The sequence below is a fragment of the Sinocyclocheilus rhinocerous genome, unplaced genomic scaffold, assembly GCF_001515625.1.
Source record: "Sinocyclocheilus rhinocerous isolate Xijiao unplaced genomic scaffold, SAMN03320098_v1.1 scaffold1694, whole genome shotgun sequence".
Taxonomy (NCBI): domain Eukaryota; kingdom Metazoa; phylum Chordata; class Actinopteri; order Cypriniformes; family Cyprinidae; genus Sinocyclocheilus; species Sinocyclocheilus rhinocerous.
In genome coordinates, this window is record NW_015626863.1 from 805940 (window position 1) to 824495 (window position 18556).

At 39.4% G+C, this 18556-nt stretch overlaps 1 protein-coding gene across 1 annotated transcript in view; it reads left to right on the top strand.

Moving 5' to 3' along the window:
* LOC107718040 (obscurin-like) overlaps positions 1-18556 on the top strand; it is a 52074-nt gene that overhangs the window by 25346 nt on the left and 8172 nt on the right. Inside the window, exons 39-66 of the mRNA XM_016524978.1 lie at positions 113-379; positions 1439-1519; positions 1990-2070; positions 2339-2349; positions 2657-3029; positions 3301-3567; positions 3668-3934; positions 4282-4548; positions 4815-5081; positions 5174-5440; positions 5880-6149; positions 6775-7044; positions 7440-7718; positions 10029-10304; positions 10555-10827; positions 10923-11213; positions 11658-11927; positions 12377-13618; positions 13902-14183; positions 14632-14713; positions 14876-15009; positions 15320-15517; positions 15714-15755; positions 15903-16001; positions 16145-16363; positions 16502-16529; positions 16634-16677; positions 16826-16927. Of these exons, the coding sequence (XP_016380464.1) occupies positions 113-379; positions 1439-1519; positions 1990-2070; positions 2339-2349; positions 2657-3029; positions 3301-3567; positions 3668-3934; positions 4282-4548; positions 4815-5081; positions 5174-5440; positions 5880-6149; positions 6775-7044; positions 7440-7718; positions 10029-10304; positions 10555-10827; positions 10923-11213; positions 11658-11927; positions 12377-13618; positions 13902-14183; positions 14632-14713; positions 14876-15009; positions 15320-15517; positions 15714-15755; positions 15903-16001; positions 16145-16363; positions 16502-16529; positions 16634-16677; positions 16826-16927 (6549 nt within the window). The remainder of the gene's footprint in view (positions 1-112; positions 380-1438; positions 1520-1989; positions 2071-2338; positions 2350-2656; positions 3030-3300; positions 3568-3667; positions 3935-4281; positions 4549-4814; positions 5082-5173; positions 5441-5879; positions 6150-6774; positions 7045-7439; positions 7719-10028; positions 10305-10554; positions 10828-10922; positions 11214-11657; positions 11928-12376; positions 13619-13901; positions 14184-14631; positions 14714-14875; positions 15010-15319; positions 15518-15713; positions 15756-15902; positions 16002-16144; positions 16364-16501; positions 16530-16633; positions 16678-16825; positions 16928-18556) is intronic.

Here is an 18556-nt window from a genome sequence, read left to right on the forward strand (position 1 = left end):
AACTAGAAAACTAGACTAGAAGACTGGAAAGACTTCTGTTCAATCCAGTTCTTGGATGTTGTCCTGAGTCGTTTGTGTAACATGGTTCCAACAACTTTTCACGGTTCCTCAGCACTACCAGTGGTCTTCATACATGAGCTGCAAAACCTGGAGTGTGATATAGGAGGCAGTGCTACTCTGTCCTGCGAGCTTTCCAAACCTGGTGTCCCTGTGCAGTGGAAAAAAGGAAGCCATGTTATCCAACCTGAAGGAAAGTACGTCATCAGGCAGATTGCCTCAAAGGTGGAGCTGAAGATCACAGATCTCAAATCTGAAGATGAAGGAGACTACACATGTGTATGTGGAGACAAGGCAACCACAGCCAATATGAAGATCAAGGGTATGAATCATTCTTATTCTTTCTGGGATTTTTTAACCATTAATTACTCCCCCCACCCAAGCTGCACTATTCTGACAAACAACTGTTTTCAAAAAAACAGTGTTATACAATTTAATATTGCTTGTTTCATGTTGATGAATATTGTTGTTTAGTGTTGTTAGTAGTTTTATTTGTTGCATTTGTTAAGATTCCACTTATATGCTACAGTAATGAACAAAATGTAATTGTTTCAAGTGTGTAGCACAAAATTACGCTCTTGCAGATGACATATCAAAGCGGAAAAAAAAACTTAACTGAAAAAGTTTTTCATGGGAAACAGAATAATTCTGTATATGGTTAAATATAACTTTTAGATAATTTGTTGTATCCTGCTGTGGCTCTGCCTGCTGTGCTGTAATGTCATAGTCTGTCAGACATCTGTTTTGGAACTGCCTTAAACTTTTCATCATCGCTGTCTGTCGGTTTCTTCCAGCTTGCAGCCTCTTCAGTTTAGTGTGGTTCATATGTGGAACACAGATAAGGGTTTAAGGCTTCAGCACTAGACTGACTTGAGTCGCAATACACAGTAGAGTAACTCGACACATATTACACTACTTGACAAAGAACTTGCATGTGTTCCAAGCTTTGGACACATGTCTTCTTTGAGATTTCATTGTCTGTTATTCCATCAGCAAAATGTTTTTTGTCACAGTTCTGAAGGCCCATACACCCTCATACCAACCAGGACTTCAAAAGCAGACTACTGAGCAGGGGGCATCAGTTGATTGTACAGAGCGAATGTGCGGAATGACTGTCCGTGCTTTGTTTTCTTTGGTCAGCAGCTTGATTTCTTGTTGGCCATTCTATCTGTCAGTGAGAAATCAGTCAGGCTTTGGGGGCTTTCATTTATCAACATGCATGAATGCTTCTGTAAAATACATTTTAATATAGGATGTCTGCTTGTTCTGTATATGCCTCTATTGTCCAACATGGCTGATACAGGCGTTGCTATTTGTGTTTTAAGATCCTTACGGTTTTGGCCAAGGGTTGCAGTTTACATGAATGTGTCTTTTATCACAGCTCTAAAGTTCCTCCGTCCTTCTGCTGCCCTTGAATCAGACTTCCAGAAGCAGAAGAAAGAGAAACAGGCAGAGCTCAGTGGTATGAAACTGATGTATATTTCCTGCCTGTCGTGCAGCACGTTTATGCTTGTTTGAGATTTCATTGTCTGTTATTCCATCAGCAAAATGTTTTTTTTCACAGTTCTGAAGGCCCATACACCCTCATACCAACCAGGACTTCAAAAGCAGACTACTGAGCAGGGGGCATCAGTTGATTGTACAGAGCGAATGTGCGGAATGACTGTCCGTGCTTTGTTTTCTTTGGTCAGCAGCTTGATTTCTTGTTGGCCATTCTATCTGTCAGTGAGAAATCAGTCAGGCTTTGGGGGCTTTCATTTATCAACATGCATGAATGCTTCTGTAAAATACATTTTAATATAGGATGTCTGCTTGTTCTGTATATGCCTCTATTGTCCAACATGGCTGATACAGGCGTTGCTATTTGTGTTTTAAGATCCTTACGGTTTTGGCCAAGGGTTGCAGTTTACATGAATGTGTCTTTTATCACAGCTCTAAAGTTCCTCCGTCCTTCTGCTGCCCTTGAATCAGACTTCCAGAAGCAGAAGAAAGAGAAACAGGCAGAGCTCAGTGGTATGAAACTGATGTATATTTCCTGCCTGTCGTGCAGCACGTTTATGTGCTAATGGAAATGTGAATCCCAGTCAAAATGTTCAGTAATGTATTCTTTTGAATGGAACAGCATGTGGCCACACATTCGCTTTTGCATTACGATAGTGTTTTTGTGCACACTTTGTTGTGGTATGTCTTTATTTTGTTGATAAGTATTTAAACTTCTCACCCATGCATCAAAAATCCTTTGGATATTCTCTTTAAGCATTCTTTTTTGGACAATTTTCAGTACTGCTGCTCGTACATTTATTACCAGACAAACTTAAGCAAAATAACTGTTCATCTTTTATGTTTTAAAAAAGTCTTTGCATAAGTATAAGTGAAGCACATGTTGATAATCTGATTTTGTTTTATTTTTGTTTTACTTATATTCTTTCACTTAAAAATCAATGGCCATTGATCCATTTTCTCCTTCAACTTTATCTGCACCACTGCTTGTTCTAGTGTCATTTGTTTGTCTAGTTTATCGTTTTCCCATTTACATCATGGTGGTTGTTTTAGTTAAACATCTTAGAAGGTGGTCAAAATATAAGTTAAGCCATTGTAGAAGAATGTTTTACATCTATCAGTGAAAAGAATATTTTTGATGCAAAGTGTAAACTTAATCTCACAAGATCCTGTTGCTGGTTCAACAACTTTGCCCGATTCCTCAGCATTACCAGTGGTCTTCAAACGTGAGCTACAGAACCAAGAGATTCAGGAAGGGGACAGTGTTACTTTGCGATGTGAACTCTCAAAATCTGAAGTTCCTGTGGTTTGGAGGAAAGGAACACAGGTGATCCATTCTGGAGGAAACTACCTCATCAAGCAAGTTGGCTCTACTGTTGAGCTGAAGATCACTGATGTCAAACCTGAAGATGCTGGAGATTATGTTTGTGATTGCGGAGACAGCATGACAACTGCCAATGTCAAGGTTAACGGTAGGAGAAGACCAACTGTTTCATGAATTTTTCCATCATTCTAATCCATCTTTGAAATGCATTGTCACATGCATTTCTTGGTTGTAAAGTGCGAATGATTCCCCAATTTAATATGAAGTTAAGGCCAAAAAAAGGATTTAATTGTAACCATTGTTTGGACCATTGCATTTGTATTGTATTGATCTTACTTCTCTGGAAAATGTTTTTTTTACCTCATCTAAATGTATAGAACTAAATCTCTGGCATCTTATACCACTCTCTGAATTGGCAGCTCTTCCAGCCACCTTCACACAAGAGCTGAAAAACCAGACAGCTATTGAAGGAGAAAGCATCATCTTCCAGTGTGAGCTCTCCAAACCTGGAGTTCCTGTGGTTTGGAGGAAAGGGTCACAAGTGATCCATTCTGGAGGAAAGTACCTCATCAAGCAAGTTGGCTCTACTGTTGAGCTGAAGATCACTGATGTTAAACCTGAAGATGCTGGAGACTATGCTTGTGATTGTGGAGACAACATCACCACTGCTAACATCAAAGTCAATGGTAGGACTGAGCTTTTATTTGAACCCTCAAAGACCTAACAATGACAAATTAATCTCACAAGATCCTGTTCCTGGTTCAACAACTTTGCCTGATTCCTCAGCATTACCAGTGGTCTTCAAGCGTGAGCTGCAGAACCAACAGCTTCAAGAGGGGGACAGTGTCACTTTGCACTGTGAACTCTCCAAACCTGGAGTTCCTGTGGTTTGGAGGAAAGGGTCACAGGTGATCCATTCTGGAGGCAAGTATATCATCAAGCAAGTTGGCTCTACTGTTGAGCTGAAGATCCCTGATGTCAAACCTGAAGACGCTGGAGATTATGTTTGTGATTGTGGAGACAACATCTGCACTGCTAACATCAAAGTCAATGGTAGGACTCATCTTTTATTTGAGCCGTCTTCAACAATGAAGAAACTTCCTGTTTTCTGATCTAAACAGCTGTCCATTAATAATGTCTTCATTTAATGTAGGGTAGTGTATAGTGCTGTTTATTTGGCTATTCTAATGTACTAAGTTGTTTGTCTAGTTTATCGTTTTCCCATTTACATCATGGTGGTTGTTTTAGTTAAACATCTTAGAAGGTGGTCAAAATATAAGTTAAGCCATTGTAGAAGAATGTTTTACATCTATCAGTGAAAAGAATATTTTTGATGCAAAGTGTAAACTTAATCTCACAAGATCCTGTTGCTGGTTCAACAACTTTGCCCGATTCCTCAGCATTACCAGTGGTCTTCAAACGTGAGCTACAGAACCAAGAGATTCAGGAAGGGGACAGTGTTACTTTGCGATGTGAACTCTCAAAATCTGAAGTTCCTGTGGTTTGGAGGAAAGGAACACAGGTGATCCATTCTGGAGGAAACTACCTCATCAAGCAAGTTGGCTCTACTGTTGAGCTGAAGATCACTGATGTCAAACCTGAAGATTCTGGAGACTATGCTTGTGACTGCGGAGACAGCATTACCACAGCCAGTGTCAAGGTTAATGGTAGGAGAAGACCAACTGCTTCATAAATTTTTCTATCATTCTAATCCATCTTTGAACTGCATTGTCACACCCTGTGTTTGTGAAGTATGAATGCTTCCACAGCTTATTATGAAGATAAAGCTTAAGAAAGAAATTTAATCGTATCCTGTTGGTGTACTATAATGTTTGTTTGAACTGTTGCCTTCAGGTTTTACTTGTCTGGAAAATCTTTTTATAACTCTACAGAATTAATCTCTTGCATCTTATACCACTATTTGCATTGGCAGCACTTCCAGCCATCTTCACACAAGCACTGAAAAACCAGACAGCTGTTGAGGGAGAGAGCATCAGCTTCCAGTGTGAGCTCTCCAAAGCAGACATTCCAGTTGAGTGGCGCAGGGGTGAAATTGGCCTATGCCCCTGTGCTAAATATGAATTCAAGCAAGATGGCCACCGTGCCCAACTGTTCATACATGACCTTGAACCTGAGGACTCTGGTGACTATATCTGTGACACTGGAGAACGCCAAAGCATTGCATATCTGGAAGTTAAGGGTAGGCTTGGATTGAACCGTCTTTGTTTCCTGTATCATTTGAAGCCGTTTCTTCATGATGACCTTAAACACATGTTTACTCACCATTTGCAGCACTGCCAGTTCTTTTCAAATCATTTCTGAAAAATTTGGAAAGTGAAGCTGGGGAAAATGCAGTTTTTCGATGTGAACTTGATAAAGCTGGAGCCAGAGTCATCTGGAGGAAAGACAAGAGTGTAATAGAAGCAAGCAACAAATATCAGCTGAAGCAAGATGGGGCTGTTGCTGAGCTTATCATTTACAAGCTGCAAGGAGGAGACGCTGGAGAGTACTGCTGTGAAACAGAACATGATCGGACATCTGCCAAACTTGCTGTGAAGGGTATGAACCACCTTGTAAAAGTCCTCATCCCTCCTAACTTTACCTGATCATCCTTTTTTGATGCTCACGCATCTACTCCATACCATTCTAAGTACTATGCCAATCATCCTTTCTTATGGTATGCTTGTACCACCTTCTCTGTGCACGTGGTTTTGCACATAAAATTTCATTAAACCTTGCACAACCTTTCTTCAATGCACTCCTATTTCATTCTGCTAGATTAAGTAGAGTTTTTATGCAATATACATAACATTATACATTTTTCCCTTAGCAGTTTAACATTTATTTTTATATAAAGGATAGCTATTTCTGTCATGACCTGCTGTGAATTTAGTTGAAAAGACTTAGATTATTATGGATGTTAAATTGATACTGTGGAAATTTATCTATTTTTTGACTTGTCTACTTCTGATAAAATGAAACCTGATTTTGCTTTCAGAACTTGAAATCATGATCTTAACTGGCTTGAAGAGCTGCATTGTCAATGAAAGCGAGGACGTTCATTTCGAATGCCTTGTCTCTCATGACAATGCACTCATTGTTCAGTGGACGCTGCAAGACGTTCCACTACAGAACAATGAGATGAATGAAATCCGAATGGAAGGCAAAAGGCACACACTTACACTAAGAAGTGTCACCCAGAAAGACTCGGGCACGGTGTCCTTCCATGTTGGTGCACACACTTCTTTTGCTTGTCTTACAGTTAAAGGTAAAACTAAAGAATTATTTGGATTTTCTAAGTAGTAGTTTGCTATATTTCACACCTTTTATTTCACAGGTGGGTTTCGAACACATGTACTGTTAGTGCATGTGTTTAGTGTTTGTGTGTGTGATCACCCTATATCCATATAAATATATTCAATACATTCCATGTATGTAATATATCTTGCATTTATTATTCTTTGATGCATGCTTTAACGCATCATATTGCAAAAACATTACTTGTGACCAGCCACTTTATCTACACCACAATGAAAGCACAACATTTCATGCATGTATGTTATCTGTTTAATCTTCACTTGTCAAATATTTGTCTTATCTTGACCATTGTTTGGTAGTATAATGAGTTTTATTTGTTTGGATATTACATTTAGAAGGTTGACTATTCTTCATTCCTTTTTCCTTATCAGTGATTAATTTTGTCTGTAACAGAAGTGCTTCAAAAAGTTTCATAATTTCTGATTCAAGCATTCCAAGGTTAGGCTTATCTTGTCCCTGGCTGCATTTAGAAACTACGAAGAAAATTTATTACCATCTCATGATCTTCTAATATGCAGGTTTGGGGTGTTGCACATATCTTAGAATGTGTTCTGTGTATCACTGTTTCCCGCCAGCAATCCCTGTGCTATCATTTGTGAAGGAGTTAACAAGCCAGGAAGTCACAGAGGGAGCCAGTGCCTCATTATGTTGTGAAACTTCAATCCCTGATGCCAATGTGACCTGGAAGAAGGACACTCAGGTCCTATCTGATGGAAAGAAGTATTCCATAAAGAAGGATGGCATATTCCAAACCTTGGAAATCCATAAGCTATCAGTGGACGATGGTGGCGAGTACATATGTGAAGCAGGAGACAAACGAAGCAAAGCTATGTTGACCGTCAAAGGTAATTCTTGATTCTTCTTTAAAGATGGGTTCCATTTTACACTGTTCCCCTGCAGAAGCAAGAGTACATATTAGTATTAGCATTCAAATTATGAATACATTGAGTAGCTTTTACTTTTTATATTGTCACTCAGGCATGATCCAAGTAGTATGTAAAGCAAACATCAGTGAACTAAGATAGAATGATGCTCTCCTCCATTCTTGGGATTTAACTGGAATGTCACAACAAAATCCCAAGTTTTTAATAATAAACTACACTGTTTGTAGGATTAATACATCCTCTCACATTCTAAGTCACTTCTAGTAGATAGTCGGTAGTGGGATATTTACCTCTTTTGACTTTTCGGAAGATCCTCAATAGTCCCTTTTCATCACGTTCCTTTCATCCATTCCCAGAATGTGTAAAAATCACAAGAGAATTAAAGGATGTGACTGTGATAACGGGCGAGGATGCTATCTTCCAGTGTGAGATGTCCCATACAGGGGTTACGAATGTTGAGTGGTGGCTCGGCTCCAACCACCTTCAAAACAATGACTTGAATCAAATCAGCTGCCGAGGGAGGGAACACAGCCTAGTGCTGAAAATGGTCACACCCGATGATTCAGGTGATGTAGCCTTTGTGGTTGGCCCTGAGAAGAGTATCGCCTACCTGTTGGTGCAGGAGAAACCCAAAGGTAAAAGACACATTATGGCTAACAGCGCTCATTGTTGGCAAGCAAACTTCTGTCTGTAATTAGGTAGTAGTTGCACTCATTTTGCGCAATTATAACAAAAGGCTTCTAGCTGCTTTTCCATTTGCTTTGGCCATTCTACAGCTACACTCCAACATTGTGTTTTTTGAGGAAGAGATGTAGTTTTCATCAATTTTTGGTTCAGACATAATCTTTTCTCTAATTCCTGCCCTTAATTGCTAAAACATGAGTTTTTCACTCAGTAAAGCTCTTTTAATGTACCACAGTATATGTTCAATGGCTTCAAGTGTCTTAAGTTTCAGAGTCTTCAGGCAGACATTATGATGTGACAGCACTTGGGTTTGGGTTTCTCCTGTCCATAGTCGTATTCTTAGAGAAGCCTCTGGACTTAACTGCCAAAGAGGGTCAAACAGTCACACTGTCCTGCATGACTTCTGACCCTGAGGCCTCTGTCGGCTGGTACAAAGATGAAGCGATGATAAAGGCAGGGGGGCGGTATCTGCTCTACAAGGATAGAGCCGTCCATCAGCTCCGCATCCTTAGGGTGGAGGAAGGAGATGCAGGGCTGTATACATGCAAAACCAAAGATGCAGAAAGCTGCGCCACCCTTACTGTTAAAGGTAAACGGGTTTGTAGGCCTGTGACTTTTTTTGTTTTAATTTTATCAACATGACTGAAGATAAAGTGAACACAAATGGGTTTCAAGAAGACCCGTTCTGGTTTCTAACCTAAAACAGTAGATTTGGCTGCAATATCACGGCTTGCTAATTACTTACAAAGTTGGCATACTAATTATTAAATTAGTAAACTGATTTTGGGCTTGTATATGGACCAGGGCTCAACACGAAGATTTTTCTACTGCCACTTTTCTTCTGAGAAAACTCCCAAATGAATCATTCAAATTATTTAAATTCAAAAACATAAGATTATTCATCACAAATAAGTGTCTTTGGAAGTCAATATATTGTTTGTCTGTTTTGTTATTTTGCATATTATTGGACATGCAGCCTATCACTATCCCAGCATACATTTTACAATTCAGTTTGTTAATCTGTCTGAGGTAGAAATGTATAAAACTGAAGCCCTAGTGGATGCGCCAAAGCATCTAAGTGAAATTATGCAAGCAACCTTTTGCCCAAAAATTCAAAGAGCAAACAATAATTGTCTTGCATGCACTCTAAATCAGATAATTGTACACTCATCAGTCTTCACTGTTCGTTGTGCTGCATGAACTTTTTTTTTATAAATTGGCCTTACTTTGACTTGACACTGCAACTAGGCATGTGCTGGTTGTAATTGACCATGTCCTTGGTCAGTTTGGAGTAGAGAAGCAAAAGATGTTACACTTACATGTACATTTCAGTACTTTTAAGTGAAAGAAAAAGAAACAGCTACAGCACTGACTTAAGATTGTGAGGTTTTAAAGGCTGCTGTTTTAAACTGAATAAAGCACCAGGCTCGTGTTTTAGTTTTAAATTACATTAAATATCACCCAAAACCTGAAAGAGGCTTGAGGTGAAGAACTCTACTTCAAAGTGCACTGGGGTCTTATATTACTTATCCCAACCACCAACCCTCTATAGATCCTAATGTGGAGGTGGTCAGTGCCATGGAGGACCAACATGTAGCAGAAAACCAGCCTGCAGAGTTCATCTGTCAGTACTCCCGGCCAGTCAAGGCCGTATGGAAGCGAAACAGCATACCTGTGCAAGCAGACGGTCGCAGGGTGATAGTGGAACAGGACTGGACTGTTGCGCGGTTGTACATTAGCTGTGTGGAGCCCCAGGATGGGGGGATGTACTCCTGTGAGGCAGAAGGAACTTCTGTTGTGGCACATCTCAGGGTGCAAGGTGAGCACACCTGTAGACAAAGAGAATCTGTGTGTCATTCATACACAAAGACTCGTATAAGACTTGCAAAGACTTTGAGAAATATAAAGTTATAAGTTGCACAAGTAAGGGCTTACCACAAAGAGTTTTACTGGGATTTTTTTTTATTTATTTTTTTTTACTCGAGCCAAAAATTGCTGTTTTTAGCAACATCATCATCATCTGGCTGGCTATGCAGTAACCATCATGTGCTTTTATCACAGCTACCTTTGTTTCTTATGCTACTCAATGCTGGATGCTATATGCTAGTGAAATGTTGGAAGAATTGTTAATTGAGTGTGATTGTGTTACTGTTTTAAGTTTAAGAATTGTTTTGAATTCAAGGTCAGTGAAAGTCATTGTGTACTACAGCGACTTGGCGTGTATAAAGCCAGTGTTTTTTCAGGCATTATCTCTCTTGCAGCTAAACCAATTGATATTCTTCAAGAGCTGAGTAACGTGGAGACCATTAATGGTGGGGAAGCACTTTTTGAATGCTCCTTGTCTCGTCCTGAAACCAAAGACTGCCGGTGGTTAATCGATGGCAAGCCTGTAAAGGAGTCTGCAAAAGTGGAGATTGTTTCCTTTGAGAGTGGCAGACGTCATCTTCTGCTTTTAAAGGACTTGCATCCTTGTGAAAACACAAGGGTTACATTCCAAGCTGGCACTTCATCAACTACTGCTCTTCTGTCTGTCAAAGGTACGTAATTTCTGTTGTATTAGCATTAAATAAAAAGTGTTACGTCATATTTTATCAAAGAAAATGACAGCTATAGTTTTATAGGTCATGACTATATTTTGAATAAAGATGCAGTTCATTTTCTACTTTAAATGGTATAGCTTTATTTATTTACTATTTTGTTATTAGTTTCATGCTGCAGTTTTAGGATATATTAAATATAAAGCTAAATGCATAAATGGAAATGTATTTATGGATTTGTTCTGTACAGCTTGGCAACTGGAGGTGGTCAAGCCTTTGGAAGATAAGACCGCCATTGCAGGAGAGCAAGTTGAGTTCACTTGTGTTTTGAATGAAGCTGTGCCTGAGAGTGAAGTGACTTGGTATGCAAATGGTGTTGAGCTTCAATGTAATGACCAATGGGCCATGAGAGCCAGTGGCTCTTCCTACAGCCTAATTTTGAAGAAAGCCCAGGCTCAGCCCACACAGGAAATCACATTTGCAGCTCGGGATGCCTTATCAATGGCCAAACTCATCACAATATGTAAGGGTCCTCATTTGTGTCTCGTTCATTATAATTTCTGCTATTATGCTTATTGTATAACATTTTTTTTTTTCATTTTGTCTGGATATTTATAGCTGTGCCTGATCCCCCTGAAGACCCAGAGCTGGTTAGTAAAGGCCCAACGTTCGTCACCTTGTCTTGGTTCACACCCCTCAGTGATGGAGGAAGCCCAATCATTGGTTACCGTGTGGAAATGCGTCTAGTGGACAGTGTCCTCTGGCTGCCCTGCCACACAGAACCAGTGTGCAACACTGAATTTCTGGTTGAAAACCTCATACCGGGGGCAGGTTACAGGTTCAGAGTGGCAGCCATTAACCATGCTGGTATTGGAGAGCCTGTCCAGCTGCCTCAAACCGTGACACTCGGTAAGTGGATACTTGCAGAAATAACAAATTTATTGAAAGCAACCTTATAGAGTACATTGTGAGTACATTGTTTTTTCATCTAACCAAACTGCCTCCATGAGTCCATATAGAAGGCTTGCTATCAGCAGTCTGTCCTAGATCAGGGTTCCTCACTTCTAGTCCCAGAGAGCTACTTTCTTGCAGAGTTTAGTTTCAATCGTGCTCCAACAACACCTGGCTATAACTTTAAAGTAGACCCAAAAACCTTGATCACAGCTGGAACTAAACTCTGAAGGAAAGTGGCTCTCTACGACCAGGAGTGAAGAACTCTGCCCTAGATGCTACAGTAGTAGTAGAACACTAAAAACTATACTCTAAACAAGTGTATTTTGTATTTGTATTTGTTCTTATTGAATTCTTGCTACATTTCTTTCACTGTTCTTTGAATGGACCTTTGGTCTTCAGATGCACCAGTGACCATGACCAAAATGTTAAGCAGCTCTAAGATCCAAAAAGGAAAGATGGTTCGTTTAGAGTGTGAACTTTCTACAGAGAGCAAATCAATCACATGGCTCAAGGACAACAGAGAGATAGAGTTTGGGGTCAAGTACCAAATGGTAGCAGAAGGAAAGAGCCAAGTTTTGCTCATAAAGGATTTCCAGTCTACAGACCAGGGTGTCTATTCTTGTGTAGCCTCAGAAGAGGCAAAGACTTCAATCAACGTCAACCTCGAAGGTACTTTACTTCGCTTAACCTCACATCTAACTTACTATTGTTGTTTATTTGTGTATGTCTTGGTCACAGTGTTTGGAACTTTGCTACTTTATGATTTTCTTCATTACGAGATTACAGTGTCCAAATATATTTTTCCTGTCTCTTTCCAACTTCTTCAGGTTACTGTCATGTGCATGTCAATAAGACTGTTATGTCAAAATAGTGTTTTCTCCAACAAGTACTAAATATTTGTAAATGTTACTACAACCATTACATTATATTTCAGTATCTTTTCTTTTCATGTGCAGAAGTGCATTTAATGTTTTAAGCTCCTCACAATATACCCGAGTTTCATTACAGTCAAATTGCTGTTGCAGAGACAAATTGTTGATATATTTAATATAAACTTTTTTCCAACATAAAAATGGTACCATGGGTGAGACTGATTTATGATGGCTACCTGATTACAGGAGATGACACGACACTTTCTCAGGATGCGGGCAGCCAGCCCAAACTGCCTCCTGAGGCTGCTTCTGAGGGAGATTTGCATGCTCTGTGGGATGCAGTGGCCAAGAAGAGGAGAATGAGTCGGGAGCCCACATTAGATTCAATTTCAGAGTTGCCAGAAGAAGATGGAAAAGAAAAGGTCCAGAGCAAAGAAGGAAAAGTACCTGAAAAGGAAGTGAGACCTGTTGAGCCAACTCCCAAGATCACAGCAGAGCCTAATCTCTATACAAGTTCTGATGAGGAATCTCTCAGTGGGACAACAAGCTTGGTGTCTTACCTTAAGAAAAGCAGCAAGTCCTCTATGACTGAGACTATTGCCTCCATGAAACTGTATGAGCACTTCCAGATGACTGAGCAATCAGTTACAAAGGCATCTGTGGAGCCCCTTATGGAAGCTCAGAATGGGGATGAGTTGCAAGAGGCTGCTGTCAAGATTCAGGCAGCCTTCAAAGGTTATAAAGCCAGGAAGGACATGCGACCAGTCTTCAAAGAAGCATTCAAGGATCAGACTAAGGAGCCCAATGGGACAATTCATCTTGAGTGCATTGTGGAGGGTAAGCCAGATAAAGTTCGCTGGCTGAAAGATAGTGAACCCTTAACAGATGGCAAGCACCATCACATTGACATCTATAATGATGGCACCTGCTCTCTAGTAGTGACTGCTGCCACAACCAAAGACACGGGTGTATATACTTGTGAAGTAACCAATAAGTTTGGTGTTTCCACCCATAGTGGCAAAGTCACTGTAGGGTCGCTGCGGGAATCTTCTGGGCGACGCCCCCTCGCTCTGGGCTACAGTGCAGATAGTGAAGCTGAGAGCTCCTCAGGGAGTGAGATGGATGAGACTTTACGCCAAGCAAGTAAACGATTACAGCGACTTCTTCGTACTCGCCTCCCTCCGGATGTGGAAGAGGAACCTTTTGTTAGTGCGGATGAAGGAGATTTACCGCCACCGGATCTACAGACTTACCGGGAAGACGATCAGTATATCTACATCCGCTTTGATAACCGTGCAGAAGCTCAAGTAGCTTCCCAGCGCTTCCAGGAAATGTTTACTTATCAAGGAGTTCCCATTGAAACGGCCATCATAGCAGCAGCAGGTGCTAAGGTAGAGCTGCGTATCACAAAGATGAGTCTCTCCCAAGATGGCTCCCAAACCCCAACTCAGGACCTACCGATGCCTGCTTTCATGACAGGAGCCCCTGGTATGATACTTCTTCCATGTGGTTTTACTATAAATGTTTTTGCTACTTTTGTTTGTTTCTTTATAATGTTACATGATTCAGTGCTGGATTTTGTTTGTCATTATAGGGCAGCACTTTTGAAATGTACAAAAAATGTTGTGACTTGTTTGTTTTGGATCTTAAAGTGATGGCATGTCATGTTTTCGCCTGGTTCAGCATTTTTCCTCAAAAGTATTGCTATGCTCTGTTCTTTGCGGTTTTGTTTGCTCTTCACTGTTCTCTTAATCACCTACCAACCTCCCAGCGGCCCCCGTCTTCCTGACGGAGCTCCGTAGCCAAGATGTTCCTGATGGGTTTCCAGTCAGTTTTGACTGTGTAATTGTCGGCAACCCCCCTCCCACTGTGAGATGGTTCAAGGATGGAAAGATATTGGAGGAAAACGACCACTACATGATCAATGAAGACCAGGAAGGCCATCACCAGCTGATCATCACAGCTGTGCTGCCCACAGACATGGGCGTGTACCGATGCATGGCTGAAAATGACAGTGGCATCGCCTCCAGCAAGGCTGAGCTGAGGGTGGACAGTGAGTACACTGTTAAAAGAAAGTGTTAATCAAAACCAAAAACTCACAAATGTAGACAAGAGAGCAAAATGGCGTCCCAGATTGAAACATTTGAACAAAGATGGCACTTTCTTTTACCGGTGCATCTGTGAAGTGTAAGAATGTGACTGCATGTGTTTTATCATTGTTGTTGTTTGTCTCTAGATGGCCTAAAAATGCTCTAGGCCTACATTCTCAACATGCTTAAGATGAATGCGGTTAATATGTGTATATATTTTGATATTCAGAACTAATTAGAGGTCATTTAATCTGTTTTCTGCATTTTTGTCGATTTGTTGTTTGAATATTGAGTGTTAGTAAATGATGACCATTTTTATTTTGGGGTATTTATTTTATACTCTTCTTAAAGACTCAAGATTTCAAGACTCATGTTGTTTGATTATTGATTCAGTCTTGTGTATGTTTAAAGTGTCTTGTAGCTCAGACTATGACACAGCAGCTGATGCCACAGAGACGTCTTCCTATGTCAGTGCTAAAGGTTATGTGTCTAGGTAAGATTCAGTAATTTAATTTAAAGTGATTTTTATGACATTTTATGTCAGTACTACAGGGATAAAATAGATTTAGCTCAAAGCCTGCCAGAACAAACCTCTGATTTAAATTTCATGCTAGTTCTAAATGGGCTTCTTCTTGTGTTTGGGTTGCTCTTTTAGCTCGGAGCACAGGGACACAGAGGCTTTTGAGTCTGTGGCAGAAGACGAGCAGCTTCCTCAGATTGTGGATGAGTTACATGATTTATTCCTCAGTCCTGGAGCACCCATTGCCAAAATGAGTGTCAGGGTCAAAGGTCAGCTGTTTTTTTCCATGGATGCAAATTCTGTTTCATTTCAAATTCTATTTTATCTGTATTCTGATTATTTATGCACTATTTATTCCAAGTGTTTTCTTTTTTGCATCTGCACCTGTTGTATCTATTCAACTCTAGTCGCTCTAACCATAATGACATTAATGTCCTAAATCCTTTTTATGAACATGTTTATATTCCTAATAAATATTCACATTGTTTTGCATCTAAGTCTACTGTAACTTTCAGCTGTTGCATTTGCAGAAGTAATATGGGTGGCAAACACAGTTTCATGTTCAATGCCTTTCTGCAGGATTTCCCACACCAAGGGTTTACTGGTTCAAAGACGGCACCCCACTTCAAGCCTCCAGCAGAATTGTATTGTCGACTGAGCGAGATCAACACAGTCTTGAGATTTTGGATGTTAAGCGCGAGGACACTGGAGAATACTCAGCATACATTAGCAATATAGCTGGCTCTGCCTACTCTTCAGCACGACTGAATTTACTGGGTAAATGTTCCTTTTGTACTTAAACTCTATATGTCGCTTGCATTGGGTCTTTGTAAGACTGTGACAGGAAATGGAAGAGTGTTGAAATTAGAAATTATTAAACGTGATTACAGCTAAATTGTTTCCCAAATTAAATGTGCTAAATCAATTCTAACATGTTTTTCTGTTTGTTTCTTTGTTTACATTCACTAATTAGCTCCTGGAGAGCGCCCAGCACCTGAACAGGGACGAATGAGAGGTAAACATCTTGCATACAGCACATGTGATTATGAATCATTGTTCCACATGATGTAAGATGCAAATGCATTTTGAAATTTGAAGTATTGATATGAAAGATTATGCATGCATGTCATTTACTACGCCACTTGTATTTTTCCACAAATAGATTCAAAGGTGCCACTTGTGCCACCACGCTTCCTGGAGAGGTTCAGCAACAAGAAGGTGAAACAGGGAGCGAGTATAACGCTGTCAGTCAAAGTGGAAGGTATGGTGTTACCACAATAAATAAAATACCAAGAAAATTATTTTAGATGCAATTTTGAGAAATAGACCAAAGCATTAGGCATAACGTTCAGCTGCACATTACAAAAGATGAAATATATAAAGCCAAGTTACTGTCTTCCACAGGCTCCCCAACCCCATCTGTAAACTGGTTAAAGGAAGTGTCAGATAAGGATGTTCTGTGGATCAAGGCAGACACAACAGGTTACAAGGTGGCCAGCTCTGGCCGTCAACATAGTCTCATCCTCATGGAAGTGGAAAAAAAACATGGCGGCATGTACACTTGCATCGCCACCAACCGTGCTGGACAGTCAGTCAACACAGCCCGACTGGATGTGGAGACAGGTTAGAAACTCATGGTTCAGTTATTAACAGTAGTGATGTCAGAATCACATGACTTCTTTTTTATATTATTTTTTTTATACCAAGATTATGGCTGGTATGCGTACCCTTTTTTATCATGCTTACTTTTCTGTCCAACAGCACCAGAGCAAAAGAAAGTGGGGCCAGAGTAAGTGTAAATATAAAAGCATACAGCTGTCAATTTAGATACTTTTATTAATCTAAACATTTAAACATTTTAAAGTTTTAGAGATTTAGATGTTTTTTTTTCAGGGTTCTGGGAATTACTATCAGCCCACCAGAGGAAAAGGGCAAAGGTGAATATTTGATATTGATGTTCTATTATTTATTTTTTTTTACTACTTTTGTTTACTATCAATGCACTGACAGATTATATCAGAGTGACTGCCATCAAATATTTGTCAAATAATCTGCAACAAAATAATTACTGTGATCACATCTCAGGAGAGATCAAACTACCTTCCCTGGGTGAAGTGGGTACTGAGGAATTCTTACAAAAACTCACAACCCAAATCACAGAAATGGTATCTGCCAGGATTACTCAAGGTAAGAGAAAACACTGTCTTTTCTTTCTTTTTTTTCAGTCAATAATACTGAGCTAAATATTTTTGTAATCTGCTCTGCCGGACTGAATTACAATATGTATGTACTATTTATACTGTACTACTTTTTTAAAATTAAATTAGCCTTCTTGATTTCAATTTTATTGTATGTTATTTGCACTATTAATAACTATTTATCTTGCTAATGTAGTCTTTCTCAGCAGATGCATCCTAATATTCACTTAAAACAGTGTGCACTGTTTTTGAATGAGTTTAGCATGTGCTCAAATGCTTTGAATTTATGTCACAGGATGTACTGAGTACTGAAATGGCGTACACCTGTTGCAAATTCACTGTTTTAAATAATTAATTATACTCTGGAAATGTTTAATGAACACATTCTATGTGTTTTCCTGAACCTCACTTTTGTTTTTTTATAAAAAAAATTAAAAAAAACATTTCTCTGGATCCCTCAATTCCTACACAGCTCACTGACTCCATTATTTTGTCTATCCATCAAACTATCCATCCATCCTCTCATCCCTCTATTCACTCACATTCTCATTGAAGCATTGATTTGTTCAGACAGCTTACAGAACCATCAAGTGCTCCAGTGGATGAAATCTTGGCCCAAAGTAACCAGTATGTATCCGCAGAACCTCCAGTGTAACATACCAGAACCTTGCCTTTTTCTCCATGAGGCTATGCTGTTGTTAATCACTTTGCTTGTCTGTTTCTTTGGCTCTCAACATTTTTAAATTTTTAACATTTTTAAAAAGGAATGAATTTAAGATCTTCAATAATGTTAAAAATGCTGCAAGTATTGCCTAGTGGTAATAAAGTTACAGTTCTATAAAATCAGGGCCATTTGTCACAATTCAAAATAAACTGGACATTCTTAAATTCAGTGGAAGCAGACTCTAATTTTTCTGTTTCAGTATACACAAAGAAAATTGATGAACGCTCGCTGACATATTCATTTAGATGTATGGAGTTGCACGAGCATTACATTAGTGTTTGTGTGGGCACAATTTTATTTTTACACAAGCATGATATAATGCACGTCAAATCGCAGGAGAAACATGATACAGTACAGTAAACGATTATTGCTGCTTACCTTCACTTTAGGTCATCGAAACTGGGACCGTTTTCCTCATAAATCATGCTCAGCATCCATTTGCGAGAGATAATTTCCAAATCCATATTTCCACCTCTTTGTATCTCTTCGGGCTTTCTGACTTTTGAGCAAATGCACGTTTTTTGAGAGAGTTTCAGTAGTACGGAGGTTACCGTAGCCTTAATAACTGTATGTTCTGTCAGTACGCGGTATTTTTGAAACTGCGGTTAAATTTCACAGCGGAAACTTTTTTTTATTTTTTTTATTTTTTTTGTTATCGCGAGATTAAATCTACACATGCGATTACTTAAACGGCAGTAGTGTAATGTTACATTTTATGTATGTTGGCGTGCTGCAGTTTGGGAACCATTGTAAAGTAAAGATAAATCATGTCTAAATGATCACACAAACACCATTGTTAAGGATGTTAATAAGCCTATATCAAGTTTTTATTTTGAAAACCATTTAAACCAAATTCTGAAGTACATGTTAAAGATGTGTACAGTGTAAATATTT